General features: G+C 31.1%; 1 protein-coding gene across 1 annotated transcript; it reads right to left on the bottom strand.

Moving 5' to 3' along the window:
* Positions 1 to 2,125: 2,125 nt before the first annotated feature.
* LOC115996883 lies at positions 2,126 to 11,046 on the bottom strand. Its single transcript, XM_031236322.1, has 28 exons — positions 10,674 to 11,046; positions 10,429 to 10,574; positions 10,137 to 10,336; positions 9,928 to 10,030; positions 9,798 to 9,835; positions 9,592 to 9,690; positions 9,404 to 9,490; positions 9,155 to 9,319; positions 8,961 to 9,032; positions 8,742 to 8,860; positions 8,539 to 8,652; positions 8,380 to 8,425; positions 8,199 to 8,281; positions 6,888 to 6,924; positions 6,099 to 6,316; positions 5,855 to 6,000; positions 5,690 to 5,766; positions 5,460 to 5,582; positions 5,242 to 5,344; positions 5,124 to 5,161; positions 4,913 to 5,011; positions 4,707 to 4,793; positions 4,428 to 4,592; positions 4,249 to 4,320; positions 4,032 to 4,150; positions 3,808 to 3,921; positions 2,568 to 2,613; positions 2,126 to 2,479 (listed from the first exon to the last, which is right to left on the bottom strand). Exons 1-28 carry the CDS (start codon positions 10,829 to 10,831, stop codon positions 2,396 to 2,398), a joined length of 2,958 nt encoding a protein of 985 aa, XP_031092182.1. The 5' UTR covers positions 10,832 to 11,046; the 3' UTR covers positions 2,126 to 2,395.
* Between the last annotated feature and the right edge of the window lie 1,254 nt (positions 11,047 to 12,300).

The following is a 12,300-nucleotide window of genomic DNA, read 5'->3' as shown; positions in this document are numbered from 1 at the left end:
TAAGAGAATTGCAATTCGACGGTCAATGGAGAAAAAAAAACAAGTTGTGAGACATTTTTGCCCCTCAAATGCAAATGAACATTCCAGATTCCATTTGGATTAATTAACAAAAGCAAATTGAAATTGCTTTCACAATTAATGATTCAACGCCAATAAACAAAATCGTTCTATTATTATTATTATTATTATTATTATTATTATTATTATTATTATTATTATTATTATTATTATTATTATTATTATTATTATTACATAAGGGCATTTATGTCATTGTGTCACTTAATCCCTTTCAATTTCATGTAATCATATTTCTGCATACCAAGCACTATAATTTGAATTACTATTTTGTTCCAAGTTATTCTTTTCTCACCGAATTACAATTTCTTTCTCTCCTAATTCATTCCTTTCACCCAAACGCCCTATAAATGTCTATTATTTAATAATATGATCTACACAGTTGTATGTCCATACAATAATGATTGACATTGAATGTTGACTGTTTAGGTTGTTGGATTACTTAAGATTGATGTCTGCTTGCTTCTTCGAGTTAGAGCAGCGAATTAATGCAATGATGTCTACTTGCACTAACATATAGAAGCCTAGCTTGTGTTGTCATATTAGGAAGTGTTTTTTTATGGACAACACGAAATTGTCATATCCAACATGTAACCTTTTAATTTGTTTGATTGGCTCGATCAAATTAGATGACGCATGTGTATGTTGTGTTTTAAGTAAAAAAAGTTAAACTAATCACAAAATTTTACATTTATATTTCATATATATATTATGCTCCGTAATAATCATTCTACATTTTTTTTATGTTATTTAAAGTTCAATGTCTAGATAATAAAAAAAAAAAAAAAGTGAATGTTGAATAATTATTATTATATTTAAGATTGATCAAACATATTAAGAATATCCATTGTTCATGGGTCACACTTGTGCAAAACCGTCTCATTGATCTTTATTTGTGAGACAGGCCGGGTCACTATGATAACAATGTAATACTTATACTAAAAAACGTAACACTAGCTAATTAGAAATAAAATGTTTGTTACTTATGAGAGAAAACGTAATATTTTTTTTATAACAAATGTAATACTTTTACATTTTGATGTAAAAGTATTAATTTTTCCATCAAGAATATTACAATTTCTCTTATAAGTAATGTTGGCAAGTTTTTATTACTTATAAAGACAAATGTAATATTTTTGAGAAAAAATGTAATACTTTCAAATCAAAATGTAAAAGTATTACATTTTTCTTCAAAAGTATCACATTTTCTCATATAAGTAATAAACTTTTTATTTCTAATTTAGTACTAGACTTTTTAATAAAAATATTATATTTAATCTAAACTCGAACCGTCTCATGAACAAAGATATGTGAGATGATCTCACACAAGTTTTTGTCATTATTCATAAGCCATAGTACATTAATTAGTACATGCACGTAGTAGCTAGTGGTCATAAATATATTGTATGGCATCTACTAACTTAACGTGCTGAAATATTTTTGTTGGTTGTAAATTCTCGTTTATTTTTTTAAGAATTACTAACTAGTAAGATGTTATATATTTCATGATGAATAAATAATTGTTCAATGAGACAAATAGTAATAAAATTATAAAGAGAAAAAGATTATATAAATAATCAATAAATCATCATGACAAAAAAATGAAATGTAAAATCGAAAAGCATTATTAGCATTTAAAATAGTAACAGCTTATAGAGGGAAAGAAAAAATTTAAAATTCCATCTCTGATTCTCTGAATGTCATCTTTAAAAAAAAAAAATTCTGGAAAAAATTATTCAAATGTGGAAAAAATTTTAAAATTTCATCTCTAATTCTATCCCCATGTCTCCTATCCTCATCATGTGGTTTTGCAACGTGGCACAATTCTCTTCCCCTCTTTTTCAATAATCAATTGTTATACCATGGATAAGAGTTCATATTACATTGTAAATTCTGGTACAAAAATTTTGTACCTTCAGTTAACATATTATGTATCTAATATAATAGCTATAAGTACAAAAACTGTCAACTGCATATACAAAATGTGTTAACTACAGATAAAAATTTAAAAATTATTTTTAAATTATAATTTACAATGAAAGGTAGACCATGATGAATGGTATAATTTACTGAATAATGAGGACCATTCGATATGTATATGATGAATGTACAATTATACGAATTCACAACCTTTTGTTTGGTCTACCTACTACCATTTTTTAAAAAAAAGATCTTCCAAATTTAAATGAGACATGTGCTATATTTTAAGAAAAAATCTAAACTAATAATAAGTTTAGCATTTATATGCCATAACATATTGGGTTTATAGATTTCAACCATTAATTACGATTAAATTTAATACCCTATACTTTATACACGATTAAAGATCTTTATTAGATATCCATCTTTCGAACATGGCTTGGCATTCTGAAGGACGAAACTCAGGTGCAGTATGACCACCTCCCTGCAATATATAAATTGTAACATAAATTATTTGAATTAATCTTAATTTTTAAAATAAAAAGAATTATAGGAATTACAAAAATGTTTACCTTGACAGTAGCGAATGTCATCCTATTAGCATATGTCCTCGTGTATCTACATGGCATTGTGAAAAACAAAAAACTTACATCTTAACATTTGTTACCATATATTATGTGTGTTTTGATATATATTAACAAGAAACTTAATAATGTATGGTTTGTTATACTTTACAAGAGTAAATTGCACTTTTGGTCCTGTGACTATAGGACCTCTTGTTAATTTTAACACTTGACTTTAAAACCTAACAAATTAGTCCATTAACTATGCTTTTTTTAACAGATTTGGTCCTCCCGGCCAAATGCCGCCGCAAAGTTGCAATTCATTTTAATTTATTTTAAAAGGAGGGCAGTTTGGTCTTTTCACCGGCCTATGCTGTTCTTCTCCATTTAGTCGCCGGAAATGGAGAACGCCGCCGTCCCGTTCATGGCAACCGGAGCTCGCTCGCCGCCGCCGTCCCGTTCATCGCTCACCGGAGCTTCCCACCAGTGATGCACCAAAGTGATAGAAAATCCCAAACAACGATTCAAAGTTCTAGCAAATCATTGGACTGTCAATCTGCTTCGTCGAACAAAACTCACTGGACTGTCAGATCTGAACCAAAAATTCATGCTTCGTCGAACCACCGCCTCACGCCGGAGCTTCGCCACTGCTCCAGCTGCCACCCTTACCCTCAATGCTCTGCCCTGCCGAAAGTAACAAAGGTCGCCGGAGGGGAAGACGGAGGTCCATGGGGCCGGCCGCCGATTGGGTGCAATGTGTACTGGCTTTGCATTCAAATCCTGTTTCCAGAAGTAAAATCACTATTGATTGCATCATTATCTGTTTCGCGGCGGTCATTTGTCCTCATTTGTCGATTGCATCATTAGTCCATTAACTTCGCGACGGTCAAATCATTATTGTTTCGTTTAGTTTCTTATGCGATTTAATTCGGCATCTCTCCGGCCACATCGCAAAATTTCGATTGCATCAACATATTGCCCTTCCAGAGTTGCCGGCAAGCAGGTGCAAGAAAGAAGAAGACTCAATGAAATGACCGTTTTACCCTCACTAAATTGTAACCGGAAAGGGGTTACCATTTTCCGGCCTAATTTGGCCTCTGATTTGGCCGGAAGGACCAAATTCATTAAAAAAAGCATAGTTAAAGGATCAATTCGCTACTTTTAAAAGTCAAGTGTTGAAATTAATAGAGGTGCTATAGTCAGAGGACCAAAAGTGCAATTTACTCTACTTTACAACTTAACAACTTACCCTGCAACTTGACCTTCAACCATCCATGCTCTCCAATCATCCACAATAGCGTAGTTTAATGACTTCACCCATGCTTGAGTTGAAAGATACGGAACAAGCATGTCATGGTCGCCACTATATATATATCAGATATATAAATCATAAGTCATTTTTTATATGTAAGATAATATATGTTCACAAAAAGGCCGGAATTGAATGCATCACAAAGAACATCCGATCCTAACCTGTAGACAAGAGATCTATAACCTTTTCTGCTGAGTCTCACATGATATGGGATAGTGTTATTGATTATCTTTGCGAATGGCAAATTTGAAGTACAATGTTCCCATTCTCCCTTAGTCCCCTGCATTGGATTTGTGTACTTTATACTAATTGTCCTTCCATATAGACATATAAATTATAAATAACTTATTATATGTTCATAAGAAAATCAATATATACCTTACGGACATGAAGGGCCTCTCGTGCACGATAATCATTGGCCCAATATTCAGATAGTTTATTCCAATCATTCTACAACACATCAATCTCGGTTCACTAATAAGTAACTCAAACAAATGTTCTATCATGTTTGAACTAAATATTTATTAAAACTCGTAATAAATAATGTGAGGTCTTACCCGACATTTTAATCCAGGAAGCAAATCAGGATTGCTGAGCTTTTGATGCTTCTCATGAAGAAACCTCCGTTGTCCAGGCAGCATAATAAGATTAGGTGTTGAAGAATCATCATCAGATAAACAAATAGGCTCCAGAATATGGTTAAGATATATTCTCTCAATCAACTGCACAAAAAACAGGGATCAGATCGATCAATTGTTGTATCATGAACCAGGGTTCATATTGCACTGTAAACTCTGAAACAAAAATTATTTACATTCAGTTAACGTATTTTGTACCTGATTAAAGGTTTGGATATCTTGTTGACATAATAAATTGGTTGGATCAGTATCCAAATACTCTCCTCTGCAATTCGTTTTTAGCGACTGCATACGAGTTTAAGATGGAGAGGAGAATTATAAAGTTAGACAAATTAAAGATTCATAATGTTTAAATTATATTAATAATCAAGTAATAATCTTCAAACTCAATATATATATACAACCTCGTATAGCTCATCAGAGATAAGAGCCATCCTATGAGCAAATGGAATTTGATAGTTTCCCTCACCCATAAAGGTTGCCGCGTTGCCAAGTATATATCCCTGCAATGTAACCCCACAATCAAACATGAGTATGAGATTACACATTTATTGTTTTTATATTCAATCGCGAGTTTATCCTCAAAATGAAAGTGTTTATCAACAGATAACGAACCTTAAGTTGGATAAATGGTTTAATTCCTCCCTCGTTACCTGCATTTCAACATAAATAATGAAATTATTTCTTTTGTATTGACTAACAAAAGCAATCTCTTTTAAGTACTCTGTCTTACCATTTGATATCATTTCAGTAATTATCGGAACGGTAATGCCAGAGTATGAGTCCCCTCCAACGTAAAAAGGATTCGAAAGGAATTCTGGATAATCAACCAGCCACTGTGAAGTGTTGAAAAGATCAATGTTTTAAATTTTTGGGACATATATATATTTCTCTTCGCACATATGTAATCAGATAGTCAAAAACAAGCTAAGATTAAGTTAAGAGAGCAACCTTTCGAAGAAATTCATATGCATTGTTGCCCGTCAATAAATTATCAGATTGAGCACTATTTGAAGTTGTAGCATACGAAAATCCAGTACCAACGGGCAAATCCAGAAATATAAAGTTTGCTACCTAACAACATATTATATGCCAAATTGCACCATTAAGTCAAATTGCATATCATATTTACATTGACAAAGTATAATTGAGGATCAACATTATATTATATATATATTCACCTTTGTCCATGAATAGGGAAATGGTAGCAACCTGGGCAAACTCCCATTATACTCCACCGGTTCAATAAGCAATGGCCCTGCACATATATATACAATTAACCAGTTCATTATAACTTCACTTTAAATCTATAAAGTATTATAGCATAAAAATATAGATATACATACCAATTTCTTGAATAATAGCGCGTAATGGAGAGCAGCCAGGGCCTCCTGTAATCCAAAGAATTAAAGGGTCTTTTTCTGGATTTGAGTCCGACTTTATGAAATAATAAAATAGTTGTACTTCTTCATTCTTTCCCACGCCTATGTATCTGAAATCCAAATATATTTAGTTTATATATAATTTTCTTATATAATGAAAGTAATTAAGCTAGGCAGAAAATTGGATCAGAGAAAGTAATTAACTAACCCAGTTTCGAGATGAAAAGGAAGAGGGCCATCAAAGCCAGGAAGAAACTTGACTGGTGAACCTGCTGCAGCTTCTACATGGCTATGGCAGCTCAGATTGATGAACAACGCCACTACAAGGAAGAAGACGATCCCCACCGTGCTAGCAGAGTAGCCACTCCACATTCTTTCTTGTTGGAGGAAAGAAAAGTATGCCGGATCGGACTTCCTCAAAGGGGACTAAAATCTTTAAGTTGTAGTTTAACCATTCAAATTTTTATTTTATATTATAAAAAGTTTATTTGTCCAAAAATTCCAACTAAATCAGACAAGCACTTTCAAAGATTCCGTAATTATATATTGTCGTGTCTGGAATCTTGTGGTGACATTATTATTTCTTTTAATTTAATTACAATTATGCATGTCAGAATTCACGTGACAAAGCTTATCAGACCTTTGTGCATAGAGTTTTAATATTTTCAAACACTTCCTTTCCAAAAAAAAAAAAAAAAAACAAAAAAAAACATTTTTCAAACACGTAATAAATAAATAAATTATTTAATTAATTTAATTGTATTTATTTAACAACCGTCATATATATCAATTGAGATATCATGAATTTGGTGAAATGAATAGGTGAAACATGAAAGATCATAGTTTCAAGTTTTATTCCAAGCAAGAATGTTGGTATTGTAGATACTATAGATAAACTAAATTAAATTATAGTTAGAGAAAAAATTTTAAAATAAAATTTGAGAAACATAACATTATCTACTAATTAAAAACAAAAAAATTAAAACTTGTCAAATACCTCTAGAAGATAGAAGAAGAGGAAATCAATTACACAACTACAAAATCCGGTAGAATTTTCTCCCTTGAATACTAGAATCAATGTGGCATTATTTTCCTGGCATGCGCAACTAATTGTTGAGATATTCCAACACTTTACAATATTTTATTATGTGGTAGGTAACAAATCTTGTCATGATCATTATTTTAAGGTTAATCACATTCAAATTGGTTTTGAGGTTGACTTGATAATCACAAAATTTTAAATTTCTCGACTCAAAGTGATATTGGCATTCTTAATTTGAGTGATCTATTGACATTTTTAATTTGAGTCGATTTGTTATAGACAACTTAGACTGATTTGCGTACCTTATTGTGGTCCTTTTATTGACTAAGATGATTGTGTGTTTCCATCATCATCCAAATTAATAATAAGCGTTATTTAATATTTAATAACTATATATTGAATAAAATATTGATCGATGTTATAAATTAATTACATAAAATCATTTGTGTTTAATGGTTGTTCCTGATACGTCTGATTTAGGAAGACATTGTGAGGATGATGGTCAAAAGTGGCCCTGTGGTAGTACTGTTACTTGTATTTTTCGTGCATTTAATTAGGTGGGCCATTTTTCATGAGGAAGAGATTTTTGTCACGTTTGTCTATATATATATAGAGAAGAAAGGAAAATGTTAGGTGGCATCTCATGGAGTATAACTCCCACCTACATATTTTTTTGATAAAGAAAGTGACTAAACAGAAATAGTGGTTCCTTTGTTTTCTAATCAATCAATTGTATGACACATCATAAGAACAAAGAAGTAGAAAATGGAATTGACATGATCACTATAGTCCATTTTTTCTTTTATTTTCTTTTTATTGATAATGTGAAAGAAAAAATTCATTATGCGGTGTGTGTCTTAAGTAGAACAATAACAAAAAATCATTGCAATTATTGTACTAAACCAAGACTATAGGAAATGAATTATTGACATCTAAAGTGAAAATATGAACTTAAATAGGGATAACCTATCAATTAAATTATAACATATACAAAACAATTCTATTTATATTATAACATAAAGAAGGCTTTATGAGAATTTATGTTGATGGTGAAGTTGTGGCATTTTAATTATATAATTGAAAAGTTTGTAATTGACTCACTCATTATGAGAAACAATTTACTTAGTATCATACAATTTAATGTGGTACCAAAAATAACATTTATTCCATTACGTTTTATTATTAAAAATCATAACACACTAAATTTATGAATTTTAGTCATTAATTACAATAAATTTAGTATTCGATCCATACTTTGTACATGACTAAAGATCTTTATAAGATATCCATCGTTCAAACATAGCTTGGCATTCTGAAGGACGAAATTCAGGTGCAGTATGACCACCTCCCTACAATAGATAAATTATAAGTATAAATTATTTTAATTAACATTTATTTTTTAAACAAAGTAATAATTAATAGACGAAATAACAAAAAGTTTATTTACCTTGACAGTAGCGAATGTCATTTGATTAGCGTATGTCCTTGTATACCTATATGGTGTTGTGAAAGACATAAAAATTTTCACCTTAGTTTTTGTGTGTCTATATTCGATTGAAATTCTAATATTTTATAGCTAGATATACTATATAACTTTATAACTTACCCTGCAACTTGACCTTCAACCATCCATGGCCTCCAATCATCAACAATAGCATAATTTAACAACTTTATCCATGCTTGTGTTGAAAGATACGTAATAAGCATGTCATGATCACCGCTATTAAGTATATCAAATACATAAACGATAAGTCATTTCATATTCATAAGATATTAAATGTATCAAATATCTTTAAAGAACATCCTAACCTGTAGACAAGAGACCTATAACCTTTTTTGCTGAGGCTCACATGATATGGAATAGTGTTATTGATTATGTACGCGAATGGTAAATTTGAAGTGCAATGCTCCCATTCTCCCTTAGTCCCCTGCATTATATTTTTGTACTCCGTACTAATTGTCCTTCCATATAGATTTATAAATTAAAAATAACTTATTAATCTTTATAAGATAATCAACTATATATACCTTCCGGACATGAAGGGCCTCTCGTGCACGATAATCATTGGCCCAATATTCAGATAGTTTGTTCCAATCATCCTATAACACATTAATCTCCACTCAGGTAAATTTATATGAATATTCTAACATGTTTATTGAACTTCATAAAGAATAAAGTAAAAAAGCTGAAGACTTTATATGTTGATTAAAGTCAATCTTACTCGACATTTTAATCCGGGAAGTAAATCAGGATTCTGGAGCTTTTGATGCTTCTCATAAAGAAACCTTCTTTGTCCATTCAACATAATAAGAGACGATGATGTTGAAGAATCATCAGACAAACAAATAGGCTCCAGAATATTATTAGGATATATTCCCTCAATCAACTGCAGCAAAAGGGGTATCAGTTCACAGAACATCAGTGTCAAAGAACAGGGATAACTAACTCCAACTGGGCAACGTTATCCGACCTGATTATAGGTTTGAAGATCTTGTTGACATAATAAATTTGTCGGATCAGTGTCGAAATACTCTCCTTTGCAATTTGTTTTTAAGGACTGCATATATACAGATATGTTAAAATAGATAATTATAAAGCCTAACAAAGATTTATAACATTAAAATAAGTTATAAATTTTGAAATGTAATAATATACAACCTCGTATAGCTCGTCAGAAATAAGAGCCATTCTATGAGCAAAGGGAATTCGATAGTTTCCTTCATCTGGAAAGGTTAACCCATTGCCAACTATGTATCCCTGCAACCACAATCATGTAAACGGTTAAGATTACACATTATTATTTTATAGTATATTTAAACACATAGTTATTGTGAAAATGGAAGATTTATTAACCGATAACAAACCTTAAGTTGGATAAATGGCTTAATTCCTATCTCGTTACCTGCATTTCATCATAAATAAATTACTCTGTATGAAAAAAAAAAATCATATCAATCAAGATAACAGAAGTCATTTCTTTAAGTACTTTGTTACCATTAGATATCATTTCAGTAACTATTGGAACTGTAATGCCGGAGTATGAGTCCCCTCCAACGTAAAAAGGATTAGAAAGGAATTGCGGATAATCAGCGAGCCACTGAAAGTTATAATAGATTAATTGATTTTGATTTTTTTAACCAAGAAAAAATATCTATTCGTTTGACAGGCAAGCAAAGAGTCTGAAACAAGATCAAGGGGCCAACCTTTCGAAGAAATTCGTATGCATTGTTGCCGGTCAATAAATTATCAGATTGAGCACCATTCGACGTTTTAGCGTATGAAAATCCAGTACCAACGGGTAAATCCAAGAATATAAAGCTAGCTACCTTAGTCCATGAATAGGGAAATGGTAACAACCTGGGCAAGCTCCCATTATACTCCACCGGCTCAATAAGCAATGGTCCTGCACATATATATATATATATATCATTAATCAGTTCATTATAATTTCACTTTAAATCTACAAAGTATGATTATATATAAATATAGATATACCAATTTCTTGAATGATAGCACGTAATGGAGAACAGCCAGGGCCTCCTGTAATCCAAAGAATTAAAGGGTCTTCTTCTGGATTTGAATCCGACTTTATGAAATAATAAAATAGTTGCACTTCTTCATTCTTTCCCACTCCCATGTACCTGAAATCCAAATATATTTAATTTATACATAAATTTCTTATATAATGAAAGTAATTAATAAGCTAGGCAGAAAATTAAAGCAACTAATTAATAACTAACCCAGTTTCCAGATGAAAAGGAAGAGGGCCATCAAAGCCAGGAAGAAACTTGACAGGTGAACCAGCTGCAGCTTCTACATGGCTATGGCAGCTCAGATTGATGAACAACGCCACTACAAGGAAGAAGACGACCGTGCTAGCAGAGTAGCCACTCCACATTCTTTTTCTGGGTAGTGTTAGTATGCTTTAGTTTCCTCAAAGGTTGGGGAATAAAAAAAGTTATAGAAAAGCAAAATTAATTAAAAGGTGGACTAGCTGTACTGAGTTTAGTGGTAGGGCTGGCTGGTTGTTGTTGAATCAACACAAGTATTCCCGTGGAAAAACTTTTTAGACATGTGCCCATACCAATTATTACAAAAATACTACATGGACTTTGTTTTTTATTTTTAACTTCTAATCCTTTTATAAGTTCTGATATAGACACTCTTTTTTCTTTTTTTTTTTATAGAAAAATACAGCATGTCATGTTTGACCTTTTTAGGATGTACCGCACTTCTGTCATGTTCTATTCTTTAATTGAGAGAAGTTCATCACGAAATATGTTTTGATTTTTAATTTTTATCTATTTATTGGTGTAAACTTGTCAAAAGCCTCTAGAAGATAGAATTGAAGATTCTCAAAAAAAAGAAGATAGAATTGCATTACGTTACTACAGTCTACCATTAAAGCAACTATAGACTATAGTACTAAAAACTTGGTTGAATTTGTCAACTTTAGCTTTGGACGTAGGAAAAAAAAAAAAAGAAAAAGAAAATTTTGCAGTTATCCTAAAGTGGACATCTGCAAGGTACATATTTATTGGCCTCGCAAGTAGCTTCACCTACCTCAGATCTCAATTATTATTTTTTTCTTCTATAAAGCTTTGTACAGCCGTAAAATTGCCAAAGGCTATGTTCGGCAAACCTAACTGAAAGCTGAAAAGTAACTGTAAACTAAAAAGCTATAAGCTCGAAGCTGAAATCTGAAAAGCTGTTATACTTAAAAGTGTTTGGTAAAATTAGCTTTTTGATAAGCTGATAAATGTAAAAAGACTAAAAAGAATATCTTCATACAATTTAAATAGTTTTAAATTTAAATAGGTTTGTTTATATATCAAAATATAAAATAGTGAAATCAATATATTTTAATAAAATATAAAGTAAGAACACATATTTGAAAACATATAAAGTAAAACAAAATGTTTATAATTCATAAGATTAGTTCATACAAAAATCAATGTTCAAACACAAACGTCAAATTGAAATTACAACCAAATATATTGAAGAGAAAGAGTCAAAAAAGTTTAGCCAAAAAGGTTTTAATTGGGAAGGGAAAAGGATGTCATTTCTTCAAAATAATAAGGTTAAAAATGGAAAAAAAAAGTTAAGAAGCTACTAGCTTATTTTGAAACGGTAGCGTTAAAAAATAAGCTCTTATTTTAAGCTACTAGCTAAGAGCTTATTTTATGAACATTACCAAACATAGCTTATAGCTTATTAGTAGCTTAAAATAAGATATAAGCTCCTAAATAAACTCAGCCAAATAGAGCCAAACACTTTAAGTTTTTCTATCTTTTTTCTCTTTCACCTACTTAATGTTTTGACAAAAACCCTCCAAATGGGATTGCTCTAACATTTACAATCAACAAT

This window comes from Ipomoea triloba, chromosome 11 (assembly GCF_003576645.1).
Source record: "Ipomoea triloba cultivar NCNSP0323 chromosome 11, ASM357664v1".
Lineage (NCBI taxonomy): Eukaryota > Viridiplantae > Streptophyta > Magnoliopsida > Solanales > Convolvulaceae > Ipomoea > Ipomoea triloba.
This window is presented reverse-complemented; position numbering and strand designations above follow the sequence as displayed.